This window comes from Mytilus galloprovincialis, chromosome 3 (assembly GCF_965363235.1).
Source record: "Mytilus galloprovincialis chromosome 3, xbMytGall1.hap1.1, whole genome shotgun sequence".
NCBI classification, from domain to species: domain Eukaryota; kingdom Metazoa; phylum Mollusca; class Bivalvia; order Mytilida; family Mytilidae; genus Mytilus; species Mytilus galloprovincialis.
The window spans coordinates 50532401-50552937 of NC_134840.1; the positions used below are offsets into that span (position 1 = coordinate 50532401).

Genomic DNA, 20537 nt, shown 5'->3' on the forward strand with positions numbered 1-20537 from the left:
TGATCTGTTCAAGTATCAAAGTGTGCAACTTTACAATTAAACTAACTAAAAGGCTTCTTTTAAATATTCTTTTGATAAAAAATAAAAGACGAGGCAATTTGCGGAGCTATTCACTACTACATATTTTGGTTAACTCAGTCTCAAAATTATTCCAGAAATGTTTTAAATTGCTTTATTCATACTTATCCTATGTTTTGATGACATATACTAACTTTTATTGAACATTGAAATTCACCTGAATAAATAATTCGACACTTTATTAAAGAAATATCATATATTTTAAAATAATATTTTCTTATTAGCTTATGTAACTTGTCCAGAAACAAGCACAGTTTTAACGCAATTAATTATTTTGACAAGAAAATATTTCCTGTTTTATAAGTACAGATCACCGATTACATATATGCATTGTTTTGTTCAATTAACCGAAAACTGAAAAAAAAGAAATCCGGTCATTTTTTTTTGGTGCACTTATCGTTCGAATAAAAGTGTTGTTCGAATTATTTTTTTAACTTTCTGTTTATTATTAGGGAGTGCAGTATGGTATAGTTTTATTATTAGCAAGCATTGGAGTTGTTAAATACATTTGTATTTAAACTTTTATTCCTAATTATGAAACTTGTTTACTACTAGTATTACATATTGTAAAACAAGAGCTGTAATAGTTAGATCTGAAAATTTTTACTTTTCTCAAGAAATTTGGACAGAAACAGAATTATAACGAATGTATATCTGTTAAAGATATGTTGCATGTTTAATACGTTTCTAAATATGTTTATTAGGACATAACTGAACAGAATGTTGCAAAGTTTTTGTATTGAATAGGAAATAACAGCCGGAACGAATAAATCTATCAATACCAGCTTTACCATAGTTTTTACCTGAAGTCCAAAATGTGTCTGAAAAAAACACGTTGCTTAATAACACCAAAGGACAGAACAAATGGAATATGCCTCATATTCTTGACTGTAGGGACACTTGAAGTAAGTGATAATGATAAATGTTCTGGTGATGGACAATCAGCTGGTATGAGACACCGATATAATAAGTTATTAGTACAAATATACATCGACACAAAATGGAAGTTACTTTTTTTTTTAATTTGGTGATCTTTATTTTGGTATGGCAAGATCCATATTTATGAAACCTTGATGTTTTCAGGTTTCTCAATGGAAGTGAATGCAAAACAATCAACTTATTTGATGACAAAACGAAAAATTAATTGTACATGGCCTACTGAATAAAATAGGTAGTGAAAATGACCAACCAAAATGACCGATTTTTTGTCTCACCTGAAAATCACAGAATACAAGTCATATGGACCTCAACCGTCGATGTTGGTTTTATGTAAATTTCAGGAGATATTAAAGCTGGAAAATTTAAATGTAGAACAAAGATGCCTTATGGTCTAAATTTTCCGGCTGCATATTTTGAGTTACAAGAACACTGTATCTGATGTATAGAATCATTACATGGTATATATACATGTCAGTCCGTATGCTTAAGCCTGACATCGGTAGCTTTCGCTTGTCTAGCCTGTCGCAGAATGAATGAACATGGAATGCTACCAAGCGGTGACAACGCCTTTAGCTTTTTAGATGAAGATTCCTATTTTGGAAATTTGAAAATCTGGATCGACCATATCTACCCCAGACTTGTAAAAATGTGCCTGATTGGGTGACGAAAAGCTATTTTTTCTATTCTTTTATCACGTGACTTTTTAAGTTTTAAGTAGGACGTCTATATAAGGTACTAGTATATAGTATATCATGGGATGAGTTATGGAGGATGGAACCATTCCGAATTTCATTCATGCTTAGGTCAGTCTACAATACACTTCCTCCCTCTTTAATCTTATATTAATGGAGACTGATAGAACAAGGCTGCAAGTTCTGTTGAGAAAGAGGTACTATGGCACATATACTTTCAGGCTGTAAGATTGTTCTGACACAGATAAGATATCGACGACGGCACAACTTACATGGTCCTAAATCATCTTGCAGAAATCCGTGATATTGAGAGAAGGAATAACAGACCATCGACAACAGAGGCAAAGCAGATCAGATTCTTCAAGAGAGGTAGATACTGGTCATGCAACAAAATCACATCAGCACTTCATCTTGGACAGGGGCAGGGAATGGAACATGAGAGCTGACATTGGCAAGAAGCTTTTGTTTCTGGAATGTGTACAGACAACCATAAACACAGACATTGTAGTTTGGTCACATAGAAGTCAAAGATGATAGTAACAGAAGAAATAAAAGTTTCTTGGGAAGAGAGATGGAAAGAGGCATACCAGTGAAAGAAAAAGAAGTACACATACTGATGACAACATGAAGAGAGAAAGAGGTTGGAAAGCATGGCTATTCTGAGAAGAAGAAGGCTGCAGGGGATTTCCTGCACAGTCAGTATGGAGGATGCTAAGGCAATGGCAATAGTTGGAAAGGCAAGGAAGACAGCAGCAAGGCTGCTATGGGAAACAGTTTAGGAAGAACGGTCATCTTGCTGGTTATGACATCGCCGATATTATCTGAGCTGGAAGCCAAGTGCTGGTGAGAAGAGATTTGGCCACCTTTACTGATCCGCTAACCGTGAGGATGTAATGGTTCAAGGTCGAAAAATCTGATGAAGTTTGGGACTATCTGAAGACATTGAGAGATAAGGGAAGATAATAGCTAAAAGAATATGACATCACAAAATCAGAATATCATCAGCTGTAAGTAATACTGAATCACTGAATTGTAAAACGGTGTCCGTCAATAACAGGATAACATGACTTTACCCTCATTTCCAAGATTAATTGGTCAATACTAACTTTTCGTGATAAGGTCAAATTATCATATGCTACAAGAGATAGATCAAATTTATTCGGTGGATAGAATGACTGTTGGATGTTATAAGTCAACTTGGCTATTAAAGAACGGTTAAAATTAATTTCCTTGTCAAGTTATGCGCATATTTATTGAATACCGGTACGTGAGAATCACACATTGTGCCCCTTACAATATCACTTTTTATATAGATCAGACCGTTGTTTTTTTTTCAGTTTGAAATGTTTAGAGCTACTTTCCTAATGCTTGTAGAGTAAGACTTTAGTCGGGTTGCTTGCTTTGATTGTATAAACGTATTTTCAAGCATTGTAATTCAGATTGGCATACGCAAATAATATTTAGGCATAGTTAAACTTGTATATATATAAATTATTATATATTTAAATCTGAATGAACTAAATCTTAAATACAATTGTACAATTTATACAAACAAAGCAAGCAAACTACCACAGTCTTACTCTACATACATTAGGAAATTAGCTGTAACAGTATTCATCCTTGGACCTTTTATTCAGTCCTGTTCGGTGTTAGCCAAGGCTCCGTGTTGAAGGCCGTACTTTGACCTATATTGGTTTACCTTTTACTAAATGTGTATTTGATGGGGAGGTGTCTCAATGGCACTCATACCACATCTTATTATGTCTATTATATCTATGACTTTATGTATACATGCAGGTGAATTTCGTCTCGTAGCTTTTTGAAAATTTGTCAATCAAAATCATATAGTGCCTCTGGTGGCATTTATTTTCTTTCTATCGAAACCAATAAAGAACCCTCTTTTTTATGGGGATGTATAAATACAGGTCCCCTTTTATTTCTATATAGTGATTGCTTTATCTTTAATGTATAACATGATTCATATTTATTAAGTCTATGGTGCATGTTTGTTTTTTTTTTACAATTAATTGTTTTAGCTTTTGAATAGCTTAGTTCTCTCAAATTGTACCTCCGTGTTACAGCTTTTCTATAAAAGCATGCAAAACCAAACTTTTTTTTTTTTTGATCGATTTGCTTGCTATGTGTGCTTGGATGTTTGCAAACAATAGGTATGCGGAGTTTAATATATACTGGGATTTGATTGGACAATAAAAAATGACATACAAAGTGGAACTTAATCTTCAAATGAAGTTCATTTATTGTCCAATCAAATTCTAGTATGTAGTAAACAGACTACCTACCTGTTGTTTACAAACATCATCCACACAAACCTAGCAAGCAAGTTGATCAAAGGTTTGCTATGCATGCTTTTAAACATTAAATTATAGGGTCTTACAATCTGCATCGTAAAGCTTCAAAATATTTCACCTACTGTAGCTTTTTAAATTGGCCAATCAGAATCAAAGATTGCCTCTAGCGGTCATATTTTAGTATCCAATCGAATTTGCTATCCCAATCAACATTACTTGACGATTGTTTGTAGATACTCACCATATCTCCAATCTTGTAAAGTTTCAAAACATTTCGTTATATAGAGTTTGTAATGATTTTTTCTTTAATTTGGCCCTATCTTTCGTCCAATTAGGAAATGTAGAACATCGGTATAATATTGTGACTTTAATTATTCATCCATTATTTCATTAATTTTGTATTTACATGGTAGCATAGATCAAATGTATTCGTTCAGTGTATGTTCACTTGTGTTAATATGTCTTTTGATTTAGTTAAGCCATTTCAATTGATATTTTATAGTGTCTTTCTATGTTTTGATGTTACACTATTGTTACAGATAAGGTTGAATGTTGGTACCTATCAAAACGTTTAAGCCCGCTGCTATTGTTTGTGCCTGTCTTAAGTCAGGAATCCGGCTGATGTTTAGTAGTTGTCGTTTGTTGTAGTGTTTCTCGTTTCTTGTTTTTTTTTATATATTAAACCGCTGTTTTTCCCGTTTGAATGTTTTTTACAATATTCCTAAGCATGCATACCACATCTTCTTATATCTATTCAAAGAATCTTCCAATCATCATTTTTTTATAAAGTTTGTTAAAAGAAGCTATGTGATTCAGAACAGAAGATGAAATTGTTTAGATGCAAATAAGGGAATGTCTCTACGAAGTCAGGAAGATGACAGCTGTTTTCCATTGGTTTGATGTGTTTGAGCTTTTGATTTTACCATTTGATAAAGGACCTTCCGTTTAGGAAAATTATTTTGAATTATCCTCGGAGTTTTTATTTTACTATTTGCTTGTTTAATAGATAATAAAGAATCCAACACATATTTGTGAATACTTGCAAGTGATGTAGTACCGTCTTTTGCCAAAGCGTGGAAGCGCTTTTTGCTGAGCATCACCTATTTTCTTGTCAGTTGAATAAAATTAAGAATTAAAATGGGGAATATGTCAAGGAGACAACAATCCGACCAAAGAGCGGATAGCAGCCAAAGCCCACCAATGGGTCTTGAAAACAGCGAGAAAATCCAGCACCCGAAGGCGTGCATCAGCTAGCCATCTGAGACTACTATCATATCCAGTAACACAGACTATATAACAGCAGTTAATCAAAACAGAAATTGACTTTTAAAACACCAAATAAGAAGAACAACGATAAATAATCAATAGCATTAATTTAATTTTAAAAGATATATCAATAAACCATATTTGGCAGCACATGCTTCAAAATGGTAAAAGGGTTCATACGATATGAAAGCTTGTGATAAAACCATGTGGTATATTATAGTTAGGCAATTAAAACAAATGATTATATAAAATGTATACATAATGTAAATATCAATCAAATAACAATGTAAAACTCAAAATATGATGGAAAATTTCCGACCATTTAATGTGTAAGAAATGTTGCAAAATTGAACAAAATATCCTTTGAAACATTAGTTTTAATTAAATTAATAAAAAAACAAATATACATATAAACACGCAAATTCATGTATATGTATAATATATATATCACAAAATCAACAGTTCAATGAATAAGAGTGTAAAATATTTACTTAATGAACACTTTTGTGAAACATAACAATGAAATTTTCTACTCTCACATAAAAGCAAATTTTTCAGTCCATTCACAACACGATATTTAACTCCTATTTTAGCATGATATATACAAAAGAAAATTGTGACAACAATGGTAGACAAAAGTTTATGTTGGTAAGGGAATATGGTATCCTGGAGGAGATGTGACAACAATGGTAACAAAAGTTTATGTTGGTAAGGGAATATGGTATCCTGGAGGAGATGTGACAACAATGGTAGACAAAAGTTTATGTTGGTAAGGGAATATGGTATCCTGGAGGAGATGTGACAACAATCGTAACAAAAGTTTATGTTGGTAAGGGAATATAGTATCCTGGAGGATAGACTCCTTGTCTTCTTTTGCCAAAACATTTTGTAATAAATTCAATAGTGTTTTTCACTGTCGTTTCAACATCTTGTTCTGAACCAAGGCTAGGATTTACTTCCGCAACGTCAATGACTGATAAACGACCTGTAAATAATTATAAAGAAACAATCACATTTTGAGTAACATATACATAATAATGCCACCAAAGCATCCACTTACAAATAAAGTGTTCTAGACATTGAAAGCTTCATAAAAATCAATAAAACACAGATTGCATTTAATAACAAAATAGACTCATTGCACTTCTCAATAACATTGAATTTCGAGTACAATCTAAAAATTACCCTGAACATTTCATGGGAAACATTGATTTTTTTAGTTGCTTTTGTATCACCTATCACATACAATATATTCTCTTTGAGATTAGTATGCAATTGTGTGAAAATATATTATCTGGATGGTATTTAAAAGAAGTGTGGACACATAGTTGTGTGGATACAGAGTTGGGTGGACACAGACTTGTGTTGTTTGATGGGCGATTTTTATAATATGATAGAGGGTTGATGGAGATGCTCCAGGGATCGAGAATCGTCATTTACACTCAGGCATTTTTTGATATTATATGTTTATTCCTTCATGACTTTCTACATATTCAATTTTTTTCTCTCTCATATCTATAATGTGGAAGACAAAAATGTCCTAATTACCTGTATTTGCTACTTCCTCTGCAATATATAATCCTTCTCTGAGTGACAGCCCTCCTAATACTGGTGTTCCTGTGCTAGGTGCAAGAGATGGATCTAATGAATCAACATCAAAACTTAAATGAATTGGACGTTTTCCTCTGGAAAAAAAGAGACACATAAATGTTAAAATTTGTTTAAGGTAGAGATGTTCATACTTAATTAAAAGGTAAAGCTATGGAAGATGGTTTGTACGTTGCTAATATGCTATAATGCAAAAATAACAAAATACAAGTCATTGCATTTGTATGGTAAAGATTATAACCAGATTCATATAAAAATAAAAAGATGTGGTATGATTGCCAGTGAGATAATAATTCACCAAAGTTATATGTTTAATATTGTCAACTATCAAACTCAAAAATGTGTAAACATCAGAAAAACAACAAATTTTGCTTACAAGCATATACAAGGGTACATTTGGCTAAGTATTAATATATATATTTATTGTTAACAGATAAGAAGCTGTGGTAGTATTGCCAATGAAAGATCACAAGATCAGAATGTGAATATTTACATTTCTTAATTGACAATTATTTTTCCTATTTTTCATGTCTGTTTTTTTTACCTTGTGATTATATATGTTAGGTTTATTTTGTCAGTTATGACACTAAGATACAAATCAACTCAACAATAATAAAATTGCAATAGAACTGATTTATAGATGTCACCATAGACCTTCAACAATGGGCATAAATCTACCTCGTTTGGTAATAATTCATACAAAATATAAACTCAATGTACTAAAAACAGCATAATATTGTTGAAATTATATACAGTTACTTTTGCAAAGATTATTTAAAATGTGGTGTGGAAAAGTGTGTGTTTCTATTTTTTGAGAACTAAAACGCATACTAGTATATTGAATGTACTTACTCTGGATCTATAGCTTTCAGTGCACGTGTCATAACTTCATTGATGCCATATTTGTCTACTTCTTGCATAGAAAATGCTGTGATTCCAAGTTTTTCAATGATATATCTACACACAAAATTGTATTTTAATTAATTCATTTGATACATTCTGCAACTTTATTGACGTTTGTTGAAAAAAAGTTGGGAAATGACATAGGAAGGCTTTGACTGAGTTAAGCAATTTCAATGGATGTTTTGTAGTGTGTCTTTCTATGTTGTGATGCTACACTATTTTTCAGGTAAGCATGAAGCTTGTTTTATTATATATATTAGATTGTTGGTTTTCCTGCTAGAATGGTTTTATTTGACACTTTATAGCTCGCTGTTCGGTGTGAGCTAATGCTCCGTGTTGAAGACAGTACTTTGACCTATAATGGTTAACTTTTAAAAGGTCGTCTCATTAGCACTCTATTACATATTCTTATTTCTATCTGTAGATTTTCGTGTACTCTTGATACTAGTTCACGCTCTGAACATCCATGATAAAATTTTAATTATAATAAAACATATCTAATGTAATAAAATCAAAGAGCTAAAAGCTATCATGGAAGTTCTAGAAAAGTTTTAAGTCAAAAGATAAGAGCATTACACATTGTATGTATAAAGAAACAATTTTGGTAATATTATTTGTGTGTGTTTGTGCTTTTATGTATGTGTTGGTTTTTTTTGTTTGTTTGTTTGTCTGGTTTTGCCAGGGAGAGCGGTGGTAATGACTTCAGAACATGAATTATAATTTGGCCCTGATTAGATCTTTGTGAGAGCTGACAGTGTAGAACAAACGTTGTAAAAGTTGATAATAAAAACACAAACCTTTCTCCTGGATCTACATCTCGGAGTCCTATGTATGCTATATCTTTTGCTGTCAGGCTGTTTAAAATAAAGATTAAAAATGAACGCATAAAAGTATTATGAAAGGGGGCAACAAGACACCATTATGAGCGGAATTGTAATAAGTGTATGGCATTAACCATGTATGTAGTTCCTTAGGGCCCAAACCTCGTCTCTCTGATTTTAAACGAAAATTCAATCATTTTAACCCAGTGAAATGGTCGGATAAAAATATTTGATAGTAGTATTTTATGTTTTATAGTAAAGAAATGCAAAACCACATTACACACATCTTTGTTTTTTTTTGTTTTTTTTTTTATTGTTATCATATATATTTATATAGTATATAATCTGAAGAAGGATACGTTGAGTTTAACTTAATACAGTTTCCGATGCTCTGTGAACAAATCAAGGAGTATTAAAGCTTTGTTGAGTACCATAAAGAAGTCGAGATGCTTTATTTCTTCTGAAAACTATCGAAACAAAAAGCAATTGCAATGTACATGAACACTTAAACATAGACCACAAACAAACAGAACATTTCAACAACATCGTGAAGTCCATAAAATAAAGAAAGACGACCTTATCCAGAGATACTATATTCAAAAACACGCAGAACGTAAGACGAGACAGCTACCATCATTCATTATGAATTTCTGTTACTAAAGTGTCGATTCAGGTATTACTTACCATGGTTTTACAAATTCAAACCCTGGAATCTTGGGTAAATACGGATCTAATTCCTTAACAAGAAAGGACAGAGGCATTCCATGCATATTTCCACTTCCTGATGTCAAAGGTGTATTTATATCAGCATGTGCATCAATCCACAGAACGACTTGGTCCGGTTGAACCTGGTGTTGTCCATATATAGTACCTATAGCCATACTGTGATCTCCACCCAATGCCAAACACGTTCGACCAGATTTAACAACTTCAGAAACTTTGTCTGCAATCTGGAAGATTTTTCAAACACATGTTTATAAAATGCAAAAATATCCATATTATAGTTAAACTATTCGTGTATATGAGACAAGATGTTTCATTTGACAAAAAAAAATTAAAAAATGTTCATACTAGATGCTCCGCAGGGCGAAGCTTTATACGACCGCAGAGGTCGAACCCTGAGCGGTTGGGGCTAGTATGGACACAACATTCAAGCTGGATACAGCTCTGAATTTGGATTGTGATTAAATAGTTGACACAGCATAGGTTTCTGACACAGAATGAATGTTGTTCTAATAAACTTAATATGTGTTAATTTCTGAAATCTGAAATGAGAAAAATTGACCCCCACCCCCATTTTTTTTCACCTTCCCCTTTCCCTTATTCCAAAAATGATTTCAATTCAAATTTCTAATGGAGTTTGCAACAAAAACTACTCAATTAAATACATCATAGAATATTAAAATATAAAATGTCATACAGTCACGGTTAAAATTAATATTAATAAAAAGTAACTTCTAAAAAAATAAATGGGGAATGTGTATAGGGACACAGATGATGCCCCCGCTAGCATATAACATTATAAAGGGACATAACTCAAGGACTGTAAAAGTGAAGCTGCCAAAAATTGAACATAAGCTGAGTTTAGAGGTAATAAGCATTATATACACATTTCATTAAATTTAGTTGAGACAAACTTAAGTTAAGAGAACAGAAACTAAAAAATTCTTCAATTTTTCCATTTGTAAAGGGCATAACCCTAGAATGGTAATCAAAGTGCTTTTAATCACTGAATGGTAAAGACTGCTTTAATTTATCAGTTGGTAGTAAAGTTAATATTGCATTGTATATTGTATATAGCATTGATTGAAGTTGATTCAACTACTATTCTGGACAAAGAAAGATAACTCCAATTTTCAAAGAAGATTTCATAAAGCATTGGTTTTGGGTGATTCAACAACTATTCTGGACAAAGAAAGATAACTCCAATTCATTGTCTTAAAACTACAAAAATGCTTGTTTTTGGCCCCTATTTTGTCCTTTATTCCTAGACTGGTTGCCTCATAACCCTCAAAATATATCCCAACCTTCTACTTATGGTATTTAACATTGTGGTACAATATCAGAACAATTGAAATACTTATACACAACTTTTTGTACTGACACTGGATAAATGCTTGTTTTGGGCCCCTTTAGGCCCCTAATTCCTAAACCGTAGGAACCATAACCCCCAAAATGAATCCCAAGCTTCCTTTTGTGGTTATAAACATTGTGTTAACATTTTATTGATTTCTATTTACTTATACTAAAGTTATTATCCGGAAACCATCCGTCTTCGGACGACGCTGACGACGACGACGTGATACCAATATACGACTGCAAAATGTTTGTGGTCGTATGACAATTGTATTAACGAAAGTAAAAGAAGACAAAGAGTATGCACAAAAATTTAGAAATAAAGATCAGTAATAAATCATTTTTAAATATGTACTGGGTAGTTTTATATTATAATTAATAATTACCATCTTCGATGCATGTCCAACAGTTTTGGGATTTTTTGCTACCCCTATTTGTCCCTCTTTGTCATCACTGAAGTCTAACGGCAGATCTCCATAATCATGAACATCGTGACCGATTGATGTCAAAGTTTCCAGTAAACCTCCATTTCGAAGTGCTCCAGGTCCTTTTTCTGTCCCATCTCGTTGCTAAAATAAATACTTGTATTTGAAAAAACACTTAACGACTAACGACGTGAGACTTTATCTACAAGATAAACATTGATAAGGGGGAGGCAAATACCTTTTTATGTTTACCTGTTTTGGCCCTTTTCAAGGTGTTGTCAACTGTTATCTGAGATCAATTAAAGCTGAAAACTGTTTTCAACCCACTTTGTTAACTGTAATCAGCAGTTTTGCATTTGTTGTTAATTGTTTTTGCCAAAATCGAGGTGTTGTTAACATGTTAACTATTGCCCCCTACTTATAACAGTCTATGTTTTCTCGTTTCAACTTTGAATTATTTTACAGTGTCATACCGGTGCATTTTACATCTTACTCTGCGGTATGAGTTTTGCTCATTGTTAAAGGATTTAAGATGACCTATATTTAAACTCAAGGTCGTTTGGTCTTTAAGCACATTGTGTCATTGGCAATCATTTACTCGGATTGAAACAGTTGCACAAGATTTCATACCCCAAATTTATGATTAAAATCAATTATGATGGAGCACAAAATATTCATGATTCGATCTGTTCAAACTGGGAAATACAACCCTGAAACTCAGATCAAACCTTGAGAAAGTAAATATAGAAAGATTAAATGTCAATTTTGTTAATTTAAACTTCGTTTAATAATGGAAAGACCTTTGGCGGGTTTCTGTCATTGTTTTCCCTTAAAGAAAACCCATTCTGGGATGCACTTGTGCACTAAGGAAATGTCTAATAGTAAGAAAAAAACATTTTGAATGTGGAAACCTCAATTTTGAAAGCTTAGTTTGACAAGTAACAAAATTTCATTATTTGCAGATGAGAAATATTTAATATATGAACTAATTATTTTGCTTTGGATATTTAAATGTATAAATAGAGATATGAAACCATAGACTTTTAGATAAATGTTTTGGTAATATATTTACATTTCCGATTACATATAGTAATTTGCATATGAACATGGTACATGTATCTGGAATTGTTCCAGAAAAAAAATTGTATAATTTTTAAATTGTATATTTTTTGTTTGTAATAAAACTGTGAAAATTTAAAACTGTTTCATCAATTGGAAGTTGATATTTCGGGAGGGATAGGGCAACGACGGAATTTGTCTACATTGACTGGCTATACAGCCCTTGTACGTTCGGTTGCGTGGAGGGGTCTACAAACTAAATTAATTAAGTCTTTCCTTTATCTGTTTGTCGATTGAACTGTTTAATCTGTTTAAGCTACAGTATTTTAAGCAGATAGTTAAAGCCATAATTTATGCAGTAAGTTTTAAATTCTCTAATTGACTAATCTTTAGCCTTTAATCCCATTGTCAAGACATTTTTTATAGTACATGCAGGGTATATAAAACAATAGAGAGGGTTTATAAGCTTTTGGGATTTAAGAAATTTATATTCTCTATCATAATGGTATGATAACACACTAGGATGTTAATTTGTCAATCAATTTTAAATGAATTAATAAAGACAACACCAGCACAAATTAGTCACATCAAACAAGATTTGCTCCGGAAACAACACTACAAAGATTAGTTACGAAGTGGTGAAAAGGAGAGTTTCTTAGAAATTTAAGGAGAGTGATGACCGAATAATCATTCTAGGAATATCATTAAAACTGTATATTAAATATAAAGATACAGTTTTCAGAGTTATAAAATTTACTTTTTTGACAGGTCATCGGATTTTTAGAAAAGTAAAACATGATTTCCATCTAAAATAATAATAGATTACTTTGTGAAAGGGGGATTCAGTTGTAGAAAAAAAGGTATCTTTTTGAACATGTATTGCTCTGCGTACGTATCAGTATCTTTAGTTATCTTTTACTGCGTACGTATCAGTATCTTTAGTTATCTTTTACTGTATCATTTATCAACATCGTTGAAACGAACAGAACCCAGAAACAAATAGCAGTGCTGACAACCTTCTATATTTACACAAACGGAAACAAGACTAAAATGGGATCTGGACCTGCAAAGTTGTATGTAATTGATTTGAAATAACATGTGTACTGAAACATAACTGGTGAAGAGTATTTCAAAAAGCCATGTCTAATTGGCCTTGAATAAAGTTCTTTCATTAATGTAATGATAAAGAAAAGAAATTCCCTTGTTCAATGACTGTTGTTATATTTCGAACTATCGGTAAACAGGAAGTAGCTACACGGAAATATATAATTGCTTGCACGCTACAAATCAACATCTTCAACATCTTCACGCTACAGACCAAATAAAAGATCATAGATTCTAGAAATTCTTTACAAAAGTTTTGTACCAAAGTCTTACAGAGGGACGGACGGACTAAATGAGTCGATAGGTTACAAGACCAACATAGGTCATTTGCAACGCAGCTAAAAATACAAGTATCGAAGCTAAGCTTAATTGATTAAACATCAATAGTTTTGTTGGTTGCAATTGTTTGTTGTAGTTTCCAGTGTTTTGAATAATTGCTGATCATTACCCTTTTAATGTGTAGGTGATGATACATGTTTCCGTTGTTATTTTCACAATTATAACGTTGACACTGTGTTGATGAATTATCATTCCAATGTAAAACATAGTGAGGTGGTGCTGTTTAACGCCCTTCACAACAACTAACTGCTCTATGTCAACTGCTAGGGAAGTATATGGCCTTCCACAACCTTGTATTGTAATATAGCAAAAATGGTCGGGATTTAATCTTTAATGACACACGCAAAATTTGAGACAGGAAAGCAATTCAATTTTAAGACTTTTCACCGAAATAAATCACAATTATGTAATTTAACTTATTATTATGTCTGTTAGTGCATATACAGAATCTTTTTCCTTTGATTCCATTGTTTAATTACTTAGCCATGTAAGGGGAGATAATTCACAAAAATAAATTTTATAATGAAATGCAACCTTTTTTATTTCCCCCAAGGAGCTTTCTTCTCATATTTTGTTTTTTAAGGAGTCCCACAAAGGTTAGTTTTTCAACGTATAATCGTAACAAAATCTGACATTTTGCATATCGCGCATCTTTAAAATAAATGCTCAATGAAGCATGATTATTCATTTTCATTTTTTTAAAGCTTATTTAAACTATGCTACAATTTAGTATAGTTTTAAAATATAATCTTTTAAAACATCAATCTGAAAATATTTCAAGCGTTTGCGATACGATATCAACAGTTATGTGCGGGGAAAATTTTGGCGACAAATTTATATCTTTAATGTAACTTGGTTACGGTTCGCTTTTAATTGCTGTTTGGCGTTTACCTTTTTTTGTGCCAAATTAAAAAAAAGTTATATGCATTAATCAATTTACCATATTTTCGATAATCAGTTAATAAGAATATCAGAATAATAATGTTATATGAAATGGTAATTTGCTTATATATAAATATGAACAACTTCCCAGCTTAAGAAAAAAAACAATTTATTTTATTAAGATTTTTAGAGATTAAGATTTTATATTTTCAACCCAAAATTATTTTTTCTTTCAATTCGCTGTTCTTAAAATGCTACTTGATTTTCAAGCTACACAATTGTTCAGTTTCTTAAAGATAACCGCTCACCTGTCCTTTGCTGAAAGGCACACCAACTAGTCCTATTTTGGCCACTTTTTCATCTGTAGGCATATTTGATTTTAGTTTTGTCTATAAAAGACCACAAAATAATCTGTAAAAGTTGTGCAGACAGAATTATTTTCTGCATTTTATATTTGGTATTGAACCACGTGGAAGAGGGGGTGTGTGAGTTTTTAACCAATGAAATGTCAATAAATAGATAAACACATACAAGTTGCCATTTATAGTATTCGGATAATGTTGTAATAAGGATTTTCCTGACTTAAAAAAACTTCTTGCTATGTCACGAAGAGTTATGCGCAAATATCAAAGGATGTTAATTTTAATCGGAAGTTCAATAGGATAATCCAGGAACATATATATTAATGATCTAATGAATTATGACAACAATATTATTATCATTATAATCAATATTGTTCTTGTTTTACAATGATACGATTCACCAAGCAGTCTGTGATCATAAGTGAAATCATAGATGGCTGCACACGCGGTGTATCTATATGAAAAAAAAAATAATCTTGTATCACAACTAGAGCACTTGAATCATTTAAAAAATAACCACATAAATATTGAAAATTTAAAAAAAAAATGACAGAAAGTAACACATAGAATACAAATTACATAAGATGGAAGATACGACAAGACTATTGAAGCTTTGAAGAGAGAAGGGATACTGATTTGAAAGTACATCGAACCAAGTCTATGAATAATCTCAGACCTGTAGTTTACGATACTCGTTTTACTCTTTATACTCTGAAGACTGAGCAAGAACTTTCATATAGTTTATGATTTTTTCAAGTTTTTATAAAAAGAATATGTAGTCCGGCTGGCAATGAGACAACTCTTTAAAAGAGACCTAAATGACACAGAAATTAACAAGTTAGGTCACCGTATTACCTTCAACAATGAACAAAACCAATACCACTAACAATTATATTTAGTGTTTTGTTTATATTTCAAAACGTTTGCTTGGTTTACTCATGTTTTCTACTATTAGTTACGATTGTCATATCCCTTGATCAGAAGGAACAAAGGATGTAATTTTGAAATAAACCGTGACAATGTTGAAAGATAGACCACGTACTGCAATTCTAACAACAATAAGAGGACCCATTTGGACAGCGGAGTTAAACAACTATGTTGATGCTAAATATGTGTTCCTGCACACTACCGTTTAAAGTGCTTACCTTCCATGACCTACTCTTAGATATTTACCTTCCATGACCTACTCTTAGATATTTACCTTCCATGACCTACTCTTAGATATTTACCTTCCATGACCTACTCTTAGATATTTACCTTCCATGACCTACTCTTAGATATTTACCTTCCATGACCTACTCTTGGATGCTCACCTTCCATGACCTACTCTTAGATGCTTACCTTCCATGACCTACTCTTAGATGGCAGATGTCTGGTGATCACATTTGATGGCAGTACACGAAATATCAGCCTCCGAAAACACACCACGCTAATTTTGACAAAAGATTTAACACATACCTCACTGCAAAAAGGATAAAAAAAAATAACACATTTATTCTTCATAAAACCGTTTGTTAAACATGCATTTTAATATCTCAAGTACATGCACGTCGTTTTATTAATCTTTTTTTTATGTGATTGTTAACTATAAAGTTAAAGTTAACAAAAATGATTTTCATAGCTAAACCAATTGATTTTAACAATCTTGAAGTAAAAATTGGTTTATTATCTTCTTCTTACAGTGTTGAGTAAAAAGGAGAAAAACAATTCTGTATGATAATTTGAATTTGTTAAATATTTGCAATTCTTAAAAAAAAAAACACAAAACCAGCTGTGTTTTTTATTTCTTCGAATAACTAAAAAAAGGGGAGATGTACACGACTTCCCAAACTAAATATAAAATTAACTACGTTACTCAACACTTTCAATACTGAAACAATAAGAAATATCAATACGTTTTTTTATCACCTCTGTTTGGTCATAGATGTAATACCCATATCTATCCGGAAATAATATATATGAGCTCCTTAAAATAAATGGGGGAAAAAGGTTCTCCCCAAACTTTTTGAACAAATTGCAGTAATTAGCTTCAAACTCAATCCCAGCCTTCCTTTGATGAAAGAACGTTGTAGTACAATTTTAGAGAGATTGCTACACTTAAACACAAGTTATTGTCTGGAAACTACATACATTCTTGTTTTGACCCCTTTTTAGCTTCGGGCCAGGTGAGCTTTTGTCATCACTTGGCGTCCGTCGTCGTCCGTCGTCCGTCGTCGTTAACTTTTACAAAAATCTTCTCCTCTGAAACTGCAGGGTTAAATTCAACCAAACATGGCCAAAATCATTATTAGGGTATCTAGTTTAAAAATTGTGTCCGGTGACCCGGCCAACCAACCAAAATGGCCGCCATGGCTAAAAATAGAACATAGGGGTAAAATGCAGTTTTTGGCTTATAACTCAAAAACCAAAGCATTTAGAGCAAATCTGACATGGGGTAAAATTTTTAATCAGGTCTATCTGACATGAAATTTTGAGATGAATTGGACAACCTGTTGATAGGTTGCTGCCCCTGAATTGGTAATTTTAAGGAAATTTTGCTGTTTTTGGTTATTATCTTGAATATTATTATAGATAGAGATAAACTGTAAACAGCAAAAATGTTCAGCAAAGTAAGATCTACAAATAAGTCAACAAGGTCAAAATGGTCTGTTGATCCCTTTAGGAGTTATTGCCCTTTATAGTCAATTTTTAACCATTTTTCGTAAATCTTAGTTATCTTTTACAAAAATCTTCTCCTCTGAAACTACAGGGCCAAATTAAACCAAACTTGGCCACAATCATCATTGGGGTATCTAGTTTAAAAATTGTGCCCGGTGACCCGACCAACCAACCAAGATGGCCGCCATGGCTAAAAATAGAACATAGGGGTGAAATGTAGATTTTGGCTTATAACTCTGAAACCGCAGCCTTTAGAGCAAATCTGACAAGAGTAAAATTGTTTATCATGTCAAGATCTATCTGCCATGAAATTTTCAGATGAATCTGACAACCCGTTGTTGGGTTGCTCTCCCTGAATTGGAAATTTTAAAGAAATTTTGCTGTTTTTGGTTATTATCTTGAATATTATTATAGATAGAGATAAACTGTAAACATCAATAATGTTAACTGTAAACATCAATAATGTTAAGCAAAGTAAGATTTACAAATAAGTCAACATGACGGAAATGGTCAATTGACACCTAAGGAGTTATTGTCCTTTATAGTCAATTTTTAACAATTTTCATAAAATTTGTAAATTTTAACTAACATTTTCCACTGAAACTACTGGGCCAAGTTCATTATAGATAGAGATAATTGTAAGCAGCAAGAATGTTCAGTAAAGTAAGATGTACAAACACATCACCATCACCAAAACACAATTTTGTCATGAATCCATCTGCTTCCTTTGTTTAATATTCACATAGACCAAGGTGAGCGACACAGGCTCTTTAGAGCCTCTAGTTTGTCCCCTATTCCTGCAGGTTACGCCAAAATCAATAACAGCCTTCCTTTTGTGATATGGAACCTTGTGGTATAATGTCAAAGAGGTCCATACACTTACACACAAGTTAATGTCCAGAAATTCATAAACTATTGGTACCACAACCCCCAACCTTCCTTTTGTTGTATTGAAGTTCTCGTAAAGTTTCATAAAGATCCATTCACTAAAACTGAATTTATTGTCTGGAAACCTAAACGGTGTCTTCGGACGACGACGACGACATCATATATTTAGCATTAAACGAACCGCCAAAAAAAATTTGGTCGTATAAAAACAGTCGAGTACTTTTCTCATTTTATGTAAGATATTTTTTTGTTAATCCAAAATTTATATTTTGATTTCGAGATATTACATCAAATTTACTTGTGTATAGGGGGAATTGTATTGCACCTTCGTCGAATTAAAAGAAAAAGCGCGTTTGACACAGCTTTGCGGTAGATTTTAAGCATAATCTCAGCTAACGAATTATCTGACTTTTTCATTTGTGAAATTGGTGTTCGTGAAGGAAAATTTTGAGAATTACTGTATACAGTTAAAAATTATTTAAAAGAGAATAAACAGAAAACAAACTGTATCATTTTTTTCAGTCAGATTGATTACTGTTAACCAACTTATTTCACGGATACTTTATTTCGCATTTAGCCCTTTCTAGCCCATTTCGCGATTCTCAAATAATCTTGATGTAGTTAAGTAAGGGGAAACACTTTCGCTACGATTTATAATCGCGATATTTTTCTATAAGCTTTATGTAGGGAGTACACAATCACCTTTTGTTCATTGTACTATAAATTTGAACATTCCTGTAGATTTATATTTTTATCGCTTGCAAACAGCATGAGGCTTTATTAACCAACTATTTCAGTAAATTATTGATAAAACTCCGTTTAAAAATTTCGAAACAGTGCCTAGCTTACAATGAGCATAATTACGTGTCCTGGCGGTTTTCAGGGACCATGCACTCTCCTCAAATACATAATCGATCATAATCATTCGTAACGCTTAGAGTAATAAAAATGCTCCGCATGGTGCAGCTCGATACGACCGCAGAGGTCGAAACCTGAACGGTGTGGGCAAGTATGGACACTGCATTCAATTTTTATACAGTTCTAAATTTGGATAAGTTATTTGAAACATCAGAGGGTTCTGACACAGAATGCATGTGGTCAAAGAACAAACAAAGTAAAGGTCATCGCTCAATTTCATCCCACAAGTACTTAGCAACCATTTATTTTATTATAGAAAGTGCCTAGCAACAATAAATTTTCGGTTTCCTTGGGAAAAATGTCTGAAAAAATTATGTAAAAATGTAGGTTTTCTTCAAATTAAGAATCCTTTCAAAGATCAGACATTGTATGTGTTGGGTTATTGAATTATTCCAAATGAATTTTAAAGAGGAATACTCTAGAAATACTTTTTTTTGGGGAATTTAATTGAAAAATATAAAAACAACACAAAACGTTTTTTTTTTTGTATTTTATCGCAAATCCAAAGGTTATTATTACGAGAAATCATTTTAATCTTGATACTGGAGAGGAAATGAACAGACTTGCTATGAGGACGACCATTTATTTCTTTAATGGGATAGAGCAAGAGGATATGGCGTGGACGGAAAAAAATATGTTTACCCCGATCTCAATCACTGTCAAGTTTACCAACTATGTTTTTTAAATTGCTTAAATATTTACTATTTTTTTTCGTGGATATATCATTCCCATCACCCCCTTCTCCTTGAAGAAAAATATAATGTGTGTTTTTCAAAATATAATTTTTTTTTTCTTGTAGATTTTTATCTTGGTGTTCACCCCTATCTATGATTATTGTGTTTATGATAATAACAAATTCTCAAAATTGAGTAAAAACTGTCTTTCCGTCGAGCAATAAGTGCTAAAGAAAGTGGATGCACCATTTTAGTTATGTTAAATTTGAATCTAATCTTGATGGTCATGCATGTTGTTCACTGACTGCCTTTATCTATTAGATTTCTCAAGAACGGCAAAACAATCGCAAAAAGTGGTTCAACTCACAGGCACTTGTCTCAGAAAAAAATTTCCTATATACCTTAAACCTTAAATTAACAGGATTTTTTTTTATCTGAGACAAGTACCTGTGGTACAAGTAATTATTTAAGGGCAGTAACACCGTGACCTAACAGAAATCAGTCTCAATTTTATTTTTTTCAACTAGTTGTAACTC

At 32.3% G+C, this 20537-nt stretch overlaps 1 protein-coding gene across 1 annotated transcript; it reads right to left on the reverse strand.

Annotated features, from left to right (window-relative positions):
- Positions 1-5378: 5378 nt before the first annotated feature.
- On the reverse strand, positions 5379-14962 carry LOC143068241 (arginase, hepatic-like). Its single transcript, XM_076242139.1, has 8 exons — positions 14810-14962; positions 11079-11261; positions 9301-9566; positions 8593-8649; positions 7745-7849; positions 6833-6969; positions 6143-6269; positions 5379-6082 (listed from the first exon to the last, which is right to left on the reverse strand). Exons 1-8 carry the CDS (start codon positions 14870-14872, stop codon positions 6046-6048), a joined length of 975 nt encoding a protein of 324 aa, XP_076098254.1. The 5' UTR covers positions 14873-14962; the 3' UTR covers positions 5379-6045.
- Positions 14963-20537: the final 5575 nt, after the last annotated feature.

Coding starts and splice junctions, on each gene's coding strand:
- LOC143068241 (XM_076242139.1), bottom strand. CDS start 14,872: ATGCCTACAGATGAAAAAGTGGCCAAAATAGGACTAGTTGGTGTGCCT. Junction 11,262..14,809: donor TGCCTTTCAGCAAAGGACAG/GTGAGCGGTTAT, acceptor TATTTATTTTAG/CAACGAGATGGGACAGAAAA. Junction 8,650..9,300: donor TTTGAATTTGTAAAACCATG/GTAAGTAATACC, acceptor TATTTTAAACAG/CCTGACAGCAAAAGATATAG.